Genomic DNA, 19,552 nt, shown 5'->3' on the forward strand with positions numbered 1-19,552 from the left:
GCGTAATAATTGTACCACCCTGCATCGCTGCGATTGGAAATTCTGTATCCTCTGGCTGTGATCTATATGGGTCTGTGTTATATAACGTGGAAATGAATTGACATCACCACACACTCTAAAATAATAAAATGCTCACTTTTTGATTGACACGGTTTATTCCAGTTATATTGAGAGATGTTTCTCTTGATGACTTTTGTCATGCTAAATAAATGACGACCAAAATGTTACAAAAAAGTTTTTCTGTTCACTATATGGTGATTTTTTTTTTTAATGAAATTAGAGCATGTTATATAAATCCTTGCAAGACCATGCAAATGGACCAATACCCGCTTGAGGATGGGGGCTCCACAGAGAAAAATATCAGAGCAATCTGATTGGTTGCTTAATTAGTGACGATTTTTCTGTCCATACTTTTCTGGTCTTTGATGTGTTATTTTTGTTGTTGTTGATGCTTTCTGCTTATACGTGTGTTTATCCATTTCTAGACATTCAGATATTATACATGAAGAGAACTTTTTTCCAGCATAATTCTGACTATTCATGCAAATTATGCTCACATAAATATTTCTTCCTTGTGTACATTCCCCCATAACGTGTTATGCTCCTAAATATTAGATTATTTATTTATTTTTTATTTTTACTTACAATATATAGTTAATTCTCATAAAATTACACATTTTTGCTCATGTATGGTGACTTTAATCTTGTAAAAATGAAATATTGCAATAAACATGTTACAACATGGATGGATGGATGGATGGATGGATGGATGGATGGATGGATGGATTTTTTTTCTTTCAAAAAAGTAAGAACTTTATTGTAGTAGTTTGACTTTATTTTGGAAATTACAACTGTATTAATTAGGGCTACTAAAAAAATGTTTTTTTTTCCTCATGAATTTTGATTGTTGACAATATTTAGTTGCATTTTATGTCTGGGGTCGCCTCATTTTTTTCTTTTTTTTTTTTTAAATGTTACAGATTTATTGTAATTTTTGACTTCATTCTAATAAATTAATTTATTAACCTTAATTTTATACACATTTTAAATAAATATTTACACATATAGCCTACATACATTTATCCGTGAATAACATTTATTGTAATATTTAATCTCACCATTTATTTTTTTCTTTTAATAACTTGACGATTCTTGTAAAAATTGTAAAAACAAAACAAAAAAACATCATGCTTTATTTATTTATTTTCTTCAGCTGGATCTGGGGCCTTAGTCAAGATATAGAGAATTATGACCAATTCCAAATATTGGTCCTGCTAGAAAGTAAAAAAAAAAAAAAAAATAAAGTTACCAAAAAGCCTATTAGAACAACTGAACTTTGTGTGATTAATCAGAAGCACCTAAAATGGTGGCATATGTGTGCTGACAACGTAAGTTTGATCGCTACATTCTGTGCACTGCTATTACAGTACATTTGCAGTAATTACAGGGTGTGCACACTTGTGCAACCACATAATGTCAGGTGATTCTTTTTTAATTACCAACTGTAAAGGATTTCATTTCCAGCCGTCCATTTTCTTGACCGCTTACTCCTCACAGGGGTTGCTGGAGCCTATCCCAGCTGTCTTCAGGCATTAGGCGGGGTACACAACTGTCATCCATCATGAACTAGGAAGTAATCAAACAAACAGTTGGATAAATGGGCCTTGGCGGAGGTTTGCACGAAACATTCTATTTGCGTTACTCAAACAACGCATGATCGAAAGCGTCTTTGTCTTTTTGCCCTGTGCTGTATTATGACAAATTACACACAAGTCAGATGAAGGCTTCTCAGCAGTGTTTTCATCGACTTGTCACAACCGCGGAAGCTTCATTAAATGAGAGATTGATAGATTTGATCAAGAGATTCACTTTGGACTCTGGAGGGGGCTGCCATTATCAGATGGAGATGTCAAAACAGAGCAAGTGTGACGTGACACGTTAATGACCACTTGAAGGCTTCTTCCTAGTCTTACTCTCTCTCTTTTTTTTTGTTTGTTCTTATTTTAGCTAGACGGATGTGATTGAACTGTAACATCCAGTTTGGACACAGCACTTATTTTTCCTCCATCGGATATATGTGATCTATGTTTAATTCATGATATCACTCCACACTATGTTGGCCCTCAGCAAATTGGACTTGATGGGTTTCCATTTAGAGGTTGCCCCCTTTTGCTTGTTTCTCCGCTGAATTCGACCATGAGGATTGTACTTTTTAGGTGAGGAGAGGGGAAGAGAGCAAAGCATATAGGTGAGTTAGTGTTTGGGATCCTGCAGTAATGTCGTGCTGAGCGCCACACTGTCCTCTAGTGGCCGAGTGGTAGTACAGCATGTGCAACATCACCCTCAGAACATCATTTTATGCCACCACATCGAGTCGACCAGTGTTTCGTCTCACAACAAAACTGTCCTCAAAATAATGATCATCTTAATCACTCATAAATGTATTTTACTCAGTGTGAAATCTGGGCGAGTTTAGTTGAACACAAATGTATTATATTAGTATAAACGAATGACAACAGGAAGTGATACGGTTTTAATGATGTACCTTCTCCCAGCTAGTGGAAGAGAATTTAATTGTTCTGCCTGTCACTATACGTCACTGGCATATATGGATGTACAAAGATACATTATAAATATGTAATCAAATAATATTAGTATAATAATTATACTAATTATATTTGTGGGGACTGCCGTCAAGTTGTACTTTACAATTTTAAAATGTGCAGAAGCTCGCAAGTTACTTCTTTAAAATTACATGGCTCTTAATATGAAAAGAACAAATTGATCGTTTCTGGTTCCTAGTAATTGTTCCTCATTTTGCAATGCACATCCGATTGAACTTAACAAAATAAAAGCATTCAGCGTTCTGTAGCACAATTTAGCAATAATACATTAAATAACAATGCATATATTTGTGTGGACTGTGTTGTATTTTACAGTTTTAAAAATGTGCATAATTTCACAAGTTACTTCATGTTTAAAATTAGGTATCTTTTAATATGAAAAGAAAAATGCACTGAGCTGTCACCATTGTCTTACGAATGCAATTATGCCATGTTGTAGTGACAGAAAAATGATCAACACAAATCATCCATCCATCCATCCATTTTCTTGACCGCTTATTCCTCACAAGGGTCGCGGGGGCTGCTGGCGCCTATCTCAGCTGGCTCTGGGCAGTAGGCGGGGGACACCCTGGACTGGTTGCCAGCCAATCGCAGGGCTCAACACAAATCAGTCACACTTTTTTCTTTTTTTTTTTTACAGTACAGTACACATTTTATTTTTTATTTTATTTTTTTATTTAATTGTTATGAAATTACTGTATCAATGACTAAAAAATAAAACCATATTTAACTTAGGGGAAAATTGTACATTTTATTGTAAATTTAGATATAAATTGAGAAATAAAATGTGCAGTTAATGTGTGATTAATCATCAGTTAATTATTGAAACCATGCAGTTAATTATGATTAAAAATGTTAATCAACCGACACCTCTAGTATAATTAAAGTAATATTTGTAATGTAATGTCTTTTCATTTTGAAGTTAAAATTTTGATTTTGGATAGTGCCTTTACTAAACAAATATTAAGTGTGAAAATTTAAATGAAAAAATTTCCAAAATTTAATTAATATTCATTGAAAATTATACCTCCAACAGAGGTTTTAGGAAACTTTGATGTGATTTGCTGAGTCGTATCAAGTGGGAGGAGTTACAATGCACACGATGCACCACTTACCGCAGTGGTGTCGAAGTCCGGTCCTTGAGGCCTGAATCGCGCATGTTTTAGACTAGAGGTTTCCTACGTTCAACACTGCGGGTTCATATTTAAGATCAGCCAGCTCCACTCTGCTCTGAATCTCAATTTAGTGACATCACTCGCATGCCTGTCACCTCATTGGCTCGCAAAGTGGCGCCATCAGTGTTTCCATAAACGTCTTGTGCATCATTTTTCTTTAATATGCATGACCAAAAGGTTGATGTCGCCTCAGTTAATGGTGCCGAGGTCGTAATGTTAGCCTTTACAGACATCATTACTGTTTGATTCTTCATTCTCAATGGGCTGCCTGCCTTATTGGAGGCCTCTAATACATCTAGTTACAGTAGTCGCATGTAATGGACTGTAATGGACCTCCACCATTTCGCCCACGGAGAAAGATGTCATATATTTGATAGTGACTGCAGCATTCTTTCGTTAATAGTGTTTTCATATGTTTAGTTGACATGACTGTATGTCTCTTTTGAAGCATTGGTATACAACATGATTCACACATGTGACGTCTTTTCAGCCAGCAGATAGTTTGATGTGTTCGCTTTGTACAGCAATGCGTAAAGTTTTGTTGTTTGTTGTTTTATTGTGGTACTTGTACTTTTTACCATAATAGGACTCAGTCATGATTAGGGATGTAACGATATCCAAATATCACAATACGATAATTATCACAATATTGTATGGAAGTTGGCAATATTTAAAAAAGGTCACAATATTGTAAAAAAAAAAAAGAGCTCATACTAAAAAAAGCACAACATTGTGCTTTTGTACATAACAGTACTACATATAAACTACCTTCAATCTCTAATAGCACTTAATATTGAGGCACTTAATTGCTAATGCAAGCCCACATTGAGTTCCTCCACATATTGACTCGCTGCAAAGCATTTTACAATCCCCTTCACCTGACAATTAGTGTATTTTAAACATAGAAGGGCCAAAACATACCAAATGAAAATTAAACTGCACTAAAACACTAGCCACCAGAGGGTGCTATAACTGCACAAATAGAAATCAACCTGACTTTTTGAACAGATGTGTAGCTTTTAAACATCGTGAACATGACGAAGACGATATTGTGGCAGTTTTAATATCACGATATCACGATATTGCCGGTATCGTTACATCCCTAGTCATGACATTTTTTTGACCAACTTTTTGTGAACTATGCACTTTTATTTGACTCTGCTTTGATTTGTGCGATGAATTTGAGAGACGCCCTCAAAGTTTGTGATGTTTGGAAAGTAGTGAGGATTTTCAAGATTTTGTTGTGGCATTCCACTCGAATAGAACGGTGAGCAAACAATACAAACTGTCGTAACTTAAGATTGCTATTTCTAAAACGGTTATTTGCGGATCATTAATCGTTTCATAAATCGGACCTTGACACAGAGCAGAAAGTGGAAGAAAACATATTTGCTTCTAAAATTGAATTCTTTTTTCTCCACAATATTATTGATCCTTATTATTAGTATAGATAGGAATAGCTGATTTGTATCTGCATATATAGAAAAATATATAAACCAATTTATTTGCAAAAGTGACACCTTATTTTTTCAAGGCCCTCACATCTCACCACCACTATTTTTTTTCCAAAACTTTCCTTGTGGGCTGTGTCAAATGTGGTTTAGAGTATATGCTGTGGGCCGCAGAAAAATGGATGGTGGGCCGCAGTTGGCCCCCATGCCGGAGTTTGGACACCACTAGTGTAATAGATAGAAATGTATCAATCACTCTGTAGAAGTAGACCGGAAACATTCAAGTTCGATTTTAAGTTGCATCTGGATCTGATCCAGTTTAATGTAATTTAACATCTGTGCCTTTACTTACAGAATTTTTCAATGCCAGTTTATGAAGCCTTGGTGGAGGTTTGTGTGCAAAGTGCAGTTAAACTAGCATTTTTGACTGCGGTGAAGTATCATCAAGGTTTACATTCAGGTTCCTACTCAGGCCAAGTAAAACAGTTACTGTTTATTAGACGAAGTTATTAATGAATTAATGAGTGTGTGCGAGAGTGCTGAGGAGGTCGGTCTCACGTGGCCTGTTCAAAACGCTATTGCTTCTTCCTTGATTAGCGTACTGTGTGAGTGTGCATGTGTGGGTGTGTGATGAAGTGATGGATCTTGCTTCCAGTTTGTGTCGCAGTCACACATTTCCAGCAGCTTATGCGGGCCTTATTTTCCTCATTTCATACAGCTTAACCTGCAACCCCCCTCATTAGCATGTTATTAAACTTGCCACCACTCATGGCCTTCACCTGCATCAGTCATTGATTAATATTAATGATTTTTGTTTTTTTCAAGCACTCATGGGATAATGTTTTTCCTCCATGCAAATTCCCCACTCATACTGTATGCAGTTGTCACTTGCAACTAATTGGTATTCTCCCACGCTGCTCCGGGCTTCCCGAAGGAGCGCTAAACTGCTGACGAAGCTTGCTGTTCCTCTTCCACTGCTGCATTCTTAAAAATAGGATGTCGACAGTATGGATATGTGATCAGAATGCAGACGACGAGCTGTTTGGCTCTGCTTGCCAAGTTATTCTCTGCTATTGCTAACTGCTAGCGTGATGAAAGGCTACAAAGGGGTTAACTCATTCACTCCCAGACATTTTCACAGAAGCAATCCCCTTCACTCCGGCTGTTTTACTGGATTTTGACTGATTTTGCAAGGCCCACAGAATATTGTGTTCTTTTGCTATAAAAACATGGGACCTACCAAAAAAAAGATTAAAGTCTCTTCTTTCATCAGGAAAAAAAAAAGCACATTTCTATCGGTTTCCGTTTTGCAGCAATTAGGATTAGAATATACCTAAGTTCCATCATTATTCACAGATCTAATTAGAATTGTATTTGAGGTTTTCTTTCAACATGGCCCTGGTTGATCTCCTTTGCTGTGCTGCCACCTGTTGGCCATTTGTGTAATAACTACCATTTCTTCAACCGTTCTTTGCAGTTGAGAGGCTGCATCAAAGCCTTCTGTATGCTCTAGCATAAAAACAAAACAAAAACAAAAACCATTAAAACGTATAAATACGTCTTTGGGACACTTAAAACATTTAAAATAGCATGTAGCATGCACTTCACTTCACAAATATGGCACTTTACTGTACTTTAATTTATTTAATATTATTAATTCAATCTCTGGTGTAATAACTTTATTTATTGATTGATTGAACTCTTATTTTTCATTTTATTATTATTATTATTATTGTTATTATTAATTCAATCTCTGGTGTAATAACCTTATTTATTGACTGATTGAATTATTTTTATTTTATTATCTGTTCTCATTGCTGCTGGACATGTAAATTTCCCAGAGGGAGCCATCCCAAAGGGATCAATAAAGTCAAGTCTAAGTCTAAGTATTCATATGTTTTTGGGAGCAAACGAGTAAGGGAATCAGGAAAATTTGGTTCATCACTTGTACGCCATTGTTCTGCCTCAATTACGTAAACGTCAGTGACAAACTCATCCCACGAGATGTTAATGATAGTCACCCCTGACACCACCATACATAATTCATAATGGTATGATGAGCATTAGCATGAGCATTAGAGACAAAAGTTCTTAAGAAAAAGTCACAATATATGTATAAATGAATGTTTTCGCACCGTTTTGTTGTGAAACTTTTATTTGGTGGGTGCTAGCTTCGATTATAATGGATTTTTTCTATTGGCAGCAAGGTTTGACCGATGAAATATAAAAATCTTATTTAGAAAGAAATCTGAGATGTCTTTTACACTGTCCAAATGCAGTCTGGACTGTAAGCAATTGACCTTTCTCATCCAAAGGTATAGCAATCAGGTCATTGTGTTGTCATCGCACTTCAATCAGGATGCTCCCAGGGTAATTTTTCCCCAGAAGCTTTTCCACTGGTTCCCTCCCTCACGGTGGCACCCAATCATGGCAATGTAAGTATTACCGAGGTAATTGAAGCGGCAAGTGGGCTATTTTTGAGTGGCACTTGCTGTGTTTCATTAGCGTCCCTGTCGGAGAGCTTCACGCCGCAGGCTAGGCTTTAATCTCATGCTGCTGGGGGGTTAAGGGTGGTGGGGAGGGGGGTTGGGCAGCGCTCCATCATGCTCTCCGGAGGGAGACAAATTGTAGTGTGGCTCGACATAGTCTCCCAAGGCACATTTGAGTGCCTGCCGGCCATTATAGGATGTACATTTAAATGATTTTATGACACATGCTCACGGGATGATGAGCCTGCGAGTTAAAGGTTTGTGGTCGGGGTCACGATGTCCGCCGTCCACTCCCTGGAGGACGTACAGTGAATTATAGGCGGACACTGTGAGCTGCCAGCATGTTCTTAAGTGAATTTAGTTGCAAAACGTTTGAACGAAGCTATTTTACAGTGACATGAGGATCACTCAACTATCACTTACAGTAGGGGTGTCAAAATTAGTACGTTAACTTAAAGGTCATTTTTTTAATGCGCAATTAATGACCGCCCCTTACTTGGAAAGCCTGTACTAGCGGAATTCCAGTCGCAATGCAGCAGACAAGTTCACTTCAAAATTTAGCAGTAATAAATTTGATAATAATGCATACATTGGCGGAGACTGGCATCAAGATGTATTTTACAATTTTAAAAATGTGCAAAATTTCATAAATTACTTCATGTTAAAACTTAGATGTCGCTTAAGGTCATGACTGGGTCATGCCAGGGTAATGTTTGGGTCATGACCGTACGGTCAAGTGTCTGTTTTGAACTGATGTAACCAGCATCTGGTTTCAATTGATAAAACGCGATGTGATGTCAGGAATCTCTCTTTATCTGGTCAACAGCCAATCAGATAATTCCATGTCAGTCCTGTTACCCACATGTGTAGCCCCAACCAATCAGATCGATTAACTGTCTATTTAAGCCTCTCTGAGAAGTGTGTGTTTTGTCGGATTATTACTTCTTTTCCTTTGTGCAACTTTGGCTGTTTCTTGTCTAGTCAAGTTTCTTCCACGCCTCTCGATGTGAATAAATAGTTAAAATCGTATTTGTGTCTGCGATTTTGGGATCCAACCTCAGAACATAACAATATGAAAGGAAAAATGCACTTAGCTGCCACCAACATCTTACAAATGCAATTATGCCATCGAGTGGCAGAAAAAAATACCTCAATATAAATCAATACCACACTTTTTACAGTAAAGTGTATCTTTAATTTTAACTACATTTTATTACTTATTTAAATTACTGTATCACTGACTAAACGATGCAGCCATATTTCTATTTGCTTAACATTTTCCCCACTTTTATGGTTACAAGAGTATGAAAAAGTTAGAAAAAAATATGTTATGTACATTTTATTGTACATTTAGGACAGATATAAAATTAGCGATTAATCGTGAGTTAACTCACGCGATTAATTAAGATTAAACATTTTAATCGCCTGACACACCTAATATATATGTATATATACACACTCAAACTTGACTTAGATTTTTTTTTTTTTTAACTTTGTATCCATTACAATTCTGACTCATACAATATGGACAGCCTGTAGGTTACATATTATTGTAAAGTGTATACCTATTCGCTCAAATGCAGTTAAATGTGCTCATGTTGTGTAATTCTTGCCTGGATCAAGAAGCGATGAAAGAACGCGACCTGGAGGCGGAGCGGAGCGAATCCTCATCACTTGGCTTGTTTATCCGAGTTGTGTCTGCTGACATTTTGTTGTGGCGTCGCCGCAGGATATTGAACTCCCGCTAATGTCATTTCCTCAAAGCAGATTGGATTAGAACGTTTGGTCCTGATGAGACGAGACTATTGCATCTATGCATTTTTTAACCCTTCATTTACCATACATGCATAGACACAATAATTGTGCTTGTAAAATGAAGAACTATATAGCTTTTTAAAATGCACTGTTGCCATTTATAAATGAATTATTAATTCTGAATCAATATTTCAAATAAGCAAAACGTAAATTTTTATTCGCTACAGTACATTGCAGGTACTTTTATTTCACCCCCATATGATCGTTCTTACACGGTTTGCAAATGTGTGGGACCAAATTTTCCTGTTTCAAGTTCCCTCTTCAACACTGGTTTCATGAAAAAAATACATTTATGAAGTATAATTTCACCGTTTTCAGATTCCTATACCGTTGCCATTTAGTGGCTTATAACTGGTCATAAATTGCAGCCAAAGTGTCAAAAGTATACATACTGTCTATTTTTACGTGACTAAACATATAAAGTGTGCATGTTTTTGTTGCAGTTTGTAAGCAAGTGAATGCGAAGTGCTCAGGGGGGTCACCTGTCAAGTTATCCGTAACCATGTTAGCTGTGAGTAGAGGCGGTATAAATGCCGGCATTGAGGATTGGGAGCGCAAGCTTTCGGCTAATGTGAGCTTTGGAATGGGACCGACATGGAGGCTCGTGCGTTTACGTGCAGGAGGAAAAAAAATGTAGGTACGTTTGCGCTCGATATCTTGATTGCTTTTTTTTTTTTTTTTTTTTTGGGGGGGGGGGGTCTGACGGAGTTTAGGTGCCACAAGAGCATTTGGGGAAATCGTCTTCAAGACGCTAGTGTGTTGTCCTGTTGTGATGGAGATCACAGAAATTGCAAATGCAGATGTTGCGTGCATATTTGTTTTCTGGCTGCATTGGAATGCTTTGTCATTCATGATCATTTCAAAGCAACTACATAGTCATTCAGTTATATTGAAGAAAACTTTATTAATCATTTTTTACGAGACATTAGGGAACCCTTGGAAATCTCAAGCTCCCAGGCAACTGCAAGTCCGCCCCTGATTATATAAAGCTTTATAAATTGCATTGCAGTGCCTTCATCGACACAACAAAAAGTTATTGACATTTTCCTGAAATGGATTTTCAAGTCTAGTGTCAAAGTCGATGTTTGACATATGATGTGGTATGCTTTGGACTGTTAGAGATATGTTTCTCCTCCCATCCTTTTGATGCAAGTTTAAGTTGTGCATATGCCAGTCATGCCCACTAGTCTGTTTGAATTGCTAACGTGGGGCTGACAGTGAAGGAACAGGAAGTCAAACAGTGTGTTAGGCAGAATTCAAAATCTGTCATCATTTGTGCCCCGGGCTAATGAGAGAATTATCATATGCCAGTTTTGCGCTCTTGGCTGTTTGAATTGTAAAATAGGGATTTACAGAAGTCAGACAGTTTTGTTTGGCCACTTGTTGATATGTATAAATCAAGGAACATTGTTATTTGTTACGTTGTGGGCCATTAAAAAAAGGCACATAGAAATTATTCCCTCATCTAGAAAAAAGGAAAGAAAAAAAAAGTATATTTCCGCCATCATGTGACAATATAGGCACAAATTAGATGAGTGGGGCTTGTCATCACATGGGTAAGTCATTACATTGCAATTATCTCAATCAGAGGGCGCAACTAAAATATGGAACACCTACTTTTCTTCCACTATGTGGTTAAGGGTTGTATTCTATCTGAGAAGAGAATATAGCACATTGTGTACTGACAAGTGCCAATAAGCCATTTTGCACAACCAAAAACTTTAACTTTATATATTTTAGCTTCTTCTGGATAAAAAAAAAAATGCTAGCAGTGTTACGTGTGCATTTGAGTGGCTTGAGAGATGAAGGCATCTTCAGTCATTCTAAGTTAACTTGAGCTGTCATTTGCAAATATGATAGTTTGGGTGCAACATGTCTGTCATTTTGGAGTTAGTTGTCACATATGCAAAGAATAAGCCAATGGTAAATCATTTATATGACACTTTTCCACCCTCAAAGCTCTTTACATTTCACTACTCATGACGCAGTATAAGTATCTTGCTCAAGGATACTTCAACATGGTCACAATGGCATGGGATTGAACCCACAACTTCTGGGTTGGGAGATAACCACACTACCACTGAGCCATGCCGCCCCAAAGAAAATGCAACTGGCAAGTTGGTTTACATATGCCAGAATTGCATTTGGATGAGGTGAAGAAATTGGTTGGTGATGTTTTTTGTTTCTTGTAATTCAATTTAATCTTGAGTTTAACAAAAGTTAAAGGGGCATTTGAGGCTGAGAGCTATGGACTACCTGCCAGTTCCTAGTAACGTCAATCATTCTACTGCATGTTGCATAATATTTAATGATCAACATTTTTACAATGTCTGCTATTGGCTGGTAACCAATTTGGGGTGTCCCTCACCTACTGCACGAAGACTACCGCAATAGGCCAGTGGTTCTTAACCTGGATTCGATCGAACCCCAGGGGTTTGGTGAGTCAATGTCGGGTTTCAGGGCCAAGAAACACACCCGACTCGTAATGATACTATATTTCTTGGCTTGTTTGTGCTGCACGGAATTTGCTGCGCTCAGTAGTTGACTTGTGGCTGTTGTGATGGTACGTCGCGTGTTTTCTTTATTATTGTAATACCCTCATATTATGGCAAGCAAAAAAAAATAAAAAAGTCCAATATGAATTCACATGTATAACGGAATGGTGTATGGTGTTCCACAGGGTTCAATTCTGGGGCCTCTGCTATTTTCATTGTATCTACTGAACCTGGTTTCCATTTTAAGAAAATAGTGGTGGTTGTTTTTGTGCACTACATATACATTATAGAGTTGAGTAGGACTGGGTATCGTTTCAGATTTCCAAAATCGATTCGATTCAGAGGGGCACGATTCGATTCACGATTCACATTGATTTTCGATTCAGTTAAGGATTTCATGCAGTACCAATGTTAATGTTATATGGAAGACATTCCCAGAAGTACCAATGCTGCAAAATAGTAGAAAATTCTTTCTCTTACTTGGTACATTAGTAAAAATGTGGATATTTAAATTTATAAATGAATGAAATAGAGTTGCATTAATCATGTATCATGTATGTTATAGAACATGACCTGATCCAAACCATAAATAATAATTGAAATCAATTACAGCCACAGCGCTATGTAAATATCCATCCGTCCATTTTCTTAACCGCTTGCTCCTCACAAGGGTCACGGTGGGTGCTGGAGCCTATCTCAGCTGGCTATGGGCAGTAGGCGGGATACACCCTGAACTGGTTGCCAGCCAATCGCAGGCTATGTAAATAAAGTGGCAAAAACCCTCTGGCAAATCACGACATTTACATTCCTGTGACAGATTTTATACTACGGTTCCAGTAGTAAATAAATAAATAAAAATGTTGTAAAGAAATTGTAAGAGACACAGCCGTAATACATAATTACGCATCCACATTTTGTGTTTTTATGTCCAATTCTTACCTTACTTATTTTTTGGGGGCGCGTGGGGGTCATATGGTACATTTATTTACGAGGGGGGAAACAGCCATATTAAAAGTATCAATTCATGGTTTAATGAATCGATATTGGGCTATGAAAAGGAATATTGATTCAATATCGATATATCGATATTTTAGACTCAGCCCAAGAGTTGACTTAGTTTCAACATCCAGTGTGACATCTTTCTCCATAAGGTGAGACAACTTAACCAATGGTGGGTAACATGTCACTCTATTTGATTTCTAATGTATAATTCCACACTAACATAAATATATGACATGGATATAAAATATATACCTGCAGGACTTTGATCCTTCATCTGGTATGTATTTTGTTTATGTATGCTATAGTGATCCCAAGAAATATGTAAGAAAGAGTGTGACTACTTTTTCCACATGAAATGATATGGCTCACCTTCAGTCCTTGGTTTTGACACCAATGTTTTAAGCTGTTCATGTTCAACCCCAAATCGCTGTGTGCTTGCTGTGTTCACTCTTGGGTTAAAAGCTGAGGTGAAATATCATGTCTGTCAGTCCGTGTCATGAGAGGTCAGTCTTCCGCTTGATTACTTGCACGTATCTTTTTGCTCCTCTTCCTTTTTGCCGCACTAAGGCAAGCAGAGCACTCTGTCCCGGTATGATTAGACGAGTAGCTCGTCCACGCAGTGCTTCTGTCACGGTCTGACAGTGTCCGCTGCTGGTTGCAGCCTTTTACTGCATCCTCTAGTTGATGCAGCGTTGCAATCGCTGCACGCGTTTAAGTGGAGAAAATGTAAAAAAAAAATAAAAAAAAACGGTCTACTGCATGAGTCTGCTTGTGTGAATTTTAATTCTCTTATCAGCTATGTTCAGCTTGATGTATTTTTTTTTTTTTTTCAAATCTTCTCAGGGAGGAAATTCGGTGTTTCCCCTAATGAGGATGGATGACTATGAATGAATGTGCAGATGCTCATCCGTCAGCTCTCGCCATCCAATAATAGTACAGCTGGATTCAACAGGTGCATGTGGAAACCCCCGGGACAACCCCCCCTTCCCTCGTCCTCTCTCTTTGCAGCCTAGAGCTTTTAATTACAGACACAAACAGCAGATGGCTCTCTCGAGTTTTAATTTGGATGCCTGTGATTTTGCTGACATGCTGTTATTTCCCCTGCCAGTAGATCTGTGATTTCATATATATATTTATTGTATATTACATTATTCAACATTGTTATCATTACTGTGTGGATGTTGCTGTCCATGGTGCTGAGTGGTGCTGAAAGCACAGGCTAGATAAAGAGACATAGTAGAGTTCAGGTTTTAGATGTTTCCGCCTACCAACACACCTGATACTAAAGATCAGGATCGTTATCAGGCATGCTGATGAGCTGATTATATGAATCAGGTGTGCTAGAAAACCTACAGGACTCCGGACCTCGAGGACAGGAATTGATGAACTCTAAGATACAGGTTTGGATATAGATGGACCGAATGAAGTAAAAGTCTCAGCAAGACTGTTTACAATGTGTCATAAAAGTTATTAACAGATACATAATGTGAAATGCAAGTTCACCTGCATCGTTGATAAAGATGAAACAATATTGTTGCCATTACACTTGCATTTTATTTATTTACCATAAATAAGCATTCTATGCATACTCTAGGTGCATTATAAGCATTAAAGCTACCCAGTGCATAAAATTGAATTGTGAATCGCTACTGCCACTTGTGGACGAAAAATGAAACTACACACTCCCTTCTTACGTACGCAACGCAAACATGACGTCACATCCACAGACAGAGGGCGGGAACTTCAAACCCGAATCAAGTTTGAAAACCATTGGCCAGAGGAATGCAGGTGCACCCGTTGTGAACACCCACTGTGTTATTAATCTGCTATGATTAAAAGATGTTTGAGTCATAAATGTTGAAATACAAAGGCTATTGTAAAGATCTTTTGGGGCAAATTCCTCCATAGGGCAGCTTTCAAGTTCACAGCGCAAACAAAGCACAAGAAAGCATAATGGCAGTTTTGAAAAAACAAAACAAAAAAACAATAAAATTAAAAATGTTTTTAATAATTATTTGTCGTAAGAAATAAGTTAATTTTGTTGTATAGCATAATTTATCTTACTTTCATACAATATAAAATGTAAATATTTATAATGTAAAATATTTTTTGACTATTATATTTTCTAAAAATATGACATTGGAGATCTATCTTCAGTATAGTACAATTATTCCATGCTAAGTGATTCAAAACTAATAAATAAGTATTATTGCAGCAACTTACAGTACTCCACATTAATGTATACTCATGAATTATGAGTCCCCGGCTCGTTTATCTGCATAGCAACTCCAAAATATTCCCTTATGTTCAAGGGGGGGGGGGGGGGGTGTGACTTGTTGATTGCACGATTATAAGCAGCTACTTCCGGTATATCCAAATTAGTGCACATTCCATTTAATCTCGACGTTTATATCCCAGAGTTTATGCACACATTTTTGTACGCAGCCTGTCACTATGCGCACACGTCGTCTGCACTGCTCTGGGATCAGCTTGTGTGGTCCTCTATTGCTTTATCTGTTGTCGTTTTGGGTATGTGGTTCTGTTCTGTCGCATCGGAACTTCTGCGACTGATGAAAAATGCCCGTTAATTAAGTTACGCATGCATACAGACGTGTTGCTCCGGAACAAACTTCAGTCCCCAGAGCGGCTCGTTGTGTGCACATGCACGAGCGTCGCTTAAACAGCGGCGTGAACGCGCGCGCTCGGCTGACAGCAGAAGGAGGAGGAGGAGGAGGGTGGACAAGCCCGGCTTGTGAAAAGGAGGGAAAGAAGGAGTGCATTTGCCTCTGAGCACGCTGCAAGCCGCAACTGGGCATTTCTTTTTCTTCCTAGTATTAACAATGTGAATCGGGAGTATTCCATTGGATACCTCTTTCAGGGAACGTGAGTTCTTCTTCCCTTCATGCGGAATTACGCACGATTTCCTGGATGATAAACACACTTCATTTTTTGTCATGTAATGTTCGGACGGCAAGGAGAGTTCTTATTCTTTTTAATAAATAATAAAGTGACATTGGACACTATACTGGACCGGAGCGGACCGCTCACGCCGCCGCCATGCCGGGACCGTGACCCGGTGGCCGTTTCGTGCGCACACCGCGGGACCCGGAGCGCCTCCCGGCTACAAGGGCTGCTGTCGGGCAGCCATGGCCGCTGCCATCGCGAGCGGCCTGATCCGGCAGAAAAGGCAGGCGCGGGAGCAGCATTTGGACCGGCCCTCCACTAACCGGCGCCGGAGGAGCCCCAACAAGAACAAGGGGCTGTGCAACGGCAACCTGGTGGACATCTTCTCCAAAGTGCGCATCTTTGGCCTCAGGAAGCGCAGACTACGGAGACAAGGTGCAAGTTTCGGCCACGCAGCCACTGGTTGATTGCTTTGCCACTCCCTTTGCAGGCGACACATGTTCACGTTGATTCGTTTCGCGCGTGCGTAAAAGCTGATCAAACGCTGAGCATGTTTGCCGCATGTGATGTGCTGTCATGTCCTTCATGCTCCACTCATGGACGCTATACGGTGATATTGCAATCATATTTTACACTATATATTAAATATAAAATCATCTAATGATATGTCACAGATCTATGTAACTATTAAATACCAACAAAGTCAATGGAACAACAACAACACAAACTACTATTTATATTTTACCACCTCAAATATACTTATTTTGTCTTGTCAAAACATATCGACATTTGACTTTTCTGTAGCCTAATGCTACAATATCTAAAAAAAAAAAATGACTTGGTCCACATTAATATCGATTTTGTGCACTAAACAAAACAGGCTATGTTTGTGGACCGTTTACAATGGTGACACTTAAGTTGGTATACCACCCCACCTCCGCTGGACAGGTGGTATCGGCCTAGTATTTCACAGGATTTTCTCAGAAAATCAGCACCTGAAAAATGCTTACGTTCTTGTTCAAATTAGAAACAGTTTTAATTCTTTTAAAATTAGTAATACATCATGGATATTTTTTCAGATCAATACCAGTAAAAGTACTTAACTGTTGCAACGTCGCCGATACCGATACCATGCACTGATACCACTCTTTCGATACATAAAATTTCCCCCCAAAAAACAATGAAATATTTTAAAGAAAGACATATATTACCCAATATAGCATTTCTCCATAAATCTGTATGAAATTAGTAGGGATCTGTGCATATCGATATCAGGAATCAGTATCGGGTCGCCTTAGGTATCGGTATCAGCGATGGAAGCCGATACTTGAGCCTCTTGTGGCCATTTTACGATCAGGAACAAGAAACCACAATTTAGATGAATAGAAAATTGCCATTATCCTAGAATTCAGTGGCAGCTTTCTATTCTGGCATTCTTCTAATCTGTAGTTTGTAGTTCCTGATTGTAAAATGGCCAAAAGAGGGGTCGCTGTTGTGTTACCTTTAAATAACGCCTGATACCGATACCTGTTATCAGTACTCTCCCATCCTTTCAAAAGAACATATTACTGTTTCGAAATATTAGTAGCAACATTTTCCATATTCTGTAGTCGGCCATATTTGTGGAGCATAAACATTGAGTCGTAGCACAAGCATTTTCATTTGAAAAAAAAAAATGCATCTTGTTTTCTTACTAGGGATAGAACGATTATCGGCTGGGCCGATTATCGGCGACGATATTCAGCATTTTGACGAATGTCGGCTTCGGCATCTGAAGAATCATACGGCTGATAAATCCATTCAGGGGAACAAAAATCAGGGAACTAATTATTAAAATTTTCATAGATGCTTCTGACCCTGGGAACTCTCTGCACCTTCTTTCTTTGTTTGAAATTAAAACTAAGATAAATACAATTTTAATACTTCAGATATTTTGAAATAATAAAAAAAAAAAAAACTTTATTGTAGCAAACAAAAGTGAGCTATTTACTTAAGTTTTTTTTTTTTTTTTTTTTTTTTAAACTTTTGAAGACATGCTACTGCCCCTGGAAGATTCTTGAACTTTTTGTTAGATTTGTAAAACAAAGATTTTTTTTTTTTAACTCCAATATTTTCTTAACCCTATAAATATTCAATAAACATATAACTTAAAAAAAGAGTTGGAGTTTGTATTTTTCAAATTTTTGATGACATTTCCCCTTTTAATGAAAATGAATATCGTATCAGCCCTGAAAAAAAAAATATTGTCATGTGATGTGTTGAAGGGTAGTCGATCCAGTCTGCATGTTTTTCTGATTAAAAATGTTCAAAAATACGGAAAATAAATTCAATTCAGTTAGCTTGCATGACACAATCATCAGGTATGGAACCTGTTGCGCCACGCATGCATTGCAGTGCAACGTTGTCATTGCAATGTTGTCCTCCTGTTGGAATGGAGGAAGCTAAGGTTCAAATGATGCCCTCACAGGCCCCGTCTGGATTCAAATGGCTTTTCTCTGAGCATTTATGTGCGTTTATGTATGTGTGTGTGAGATGCCAGACAGGGGGCCCATCTGGAGACGGGTCAGGGTGCTTCAAAATGGCAGATGCAGATTGGTGTTGTCCTCAGTGCAAAAGCCTCACCCATCTAGATTACGTGTGCGTGTGTTTGTACGGGTATAGATGATGCACTCATCTGCTGTTCATTTCAGGGTTTGGCTGGAGACCACTACAATCATCACATGCAATTTTTTAACCTAGTTTTCACTCTCTATTCGTGCACAGTTTTAAATAGTAGTTGTAATAATTATCTTGTACTCCAATCAGGTCACAGAGGAAATAATGTATATAGAAATCATATATTCCAGGCTTAATTATACAAAATAACATTTCAGCTAATACAACACTTTGGCTTAACCCTAAAGGCATCATTGGGATATTATGTGCCATTTTTGATTCTTAATCCATTTAGATTTTCCAGAAAAAAAAATGAAAATTTATGTTCCCACATACATCTTGGCATAAACAAATATGACCTTTCACACCGTTAGCCCAATTGCATAGTTTCCTAACTTATATTTGCCGGAAACAAAAACAGTACAGTTTTAACAAGTAAGTGATTTTATTTATTTATTTATTTATTTATTGCATTGCTAACATTTAGTTTTTTTTTTGTTTTCTTTTTTTGGCAATTAATGCTAAGAGTCTAAATAAAATACAATACATGTTTGTCCAACAGGTGGTTTTGCAATTTAAAGCACTGAGCAAAATTGCTGATATTTCACAACAATGATAACTATGCAATGATAATGATTTATATGGAAAAGAAAATGTCGGCCATCTTATGTGCCATGGGTCTCAAATTCGCAGCCCAGGGACCATTTTCAGCCCACAGGGTGATATTTTACAGCACTCTACCTGACATCGAAGTATGATGTTAGAGCGGCCTACCACCTTTTTTTCTCGTCCTGTTGTTGCCCTGGGAGTCTAGCGTTTTTTTTTTTTTTTTTTTTTTTTTTAATCACTTACGGGCTACCATAACTCAGGTTGATATCAGCTTTCAGCAAAATATAATTCTGAAGTGACACTAAGTGGAAGTCTTTTTCAAAACCTGCCGTC

General features: G+C 37.8%; 1 protein-coding gene across 2 annotated transcripts in view; it reads left to right on the top strand.

Annotated features, from left to right (window-relative positions):
* fgf14 (fibroblast growth factor 14) overlaps nt 1-19,552 on the top strand; it is a 107,219-nt gene that overhangs the window by 55,102 nt on the left and 32,565 nt on the right. The window contains exon 1 of one of the 2 annotated variants that reach the window (XM_077535949.1): nt 15,782-16,390. The exons of the other annotated variant lie outside the window; for it this stretch is intronic. Coding sequence (XP_077392075.1) covers nt 16,198-16,390 — 193 coding nt within the window. The 5' untranslated portion in view covers nt 15,782-16,197. Of the gene's footprint in view, nt 1-15,781; nt 16,391-19,552 lie in introns of those variants that run through there. 2 annotated transcript variants of the gene reach the window in all.

Source organism: Festucalex cinctus, chromosome 11 (genome assembly GCF_051991245.1).
Source record: "Festucalex cinctus isolate MCC-2025b chromosome 11, RoL_Fcin_1.0, whole genome shotgun sequence".
In the NCBI taxonomy this organism is placed as follows: Eukaryota; Metazoa; Chordata; class Actinopteri; order Syngnathiformes; family Syngnathidae; genus Festucalex; species Festucalex cinctus.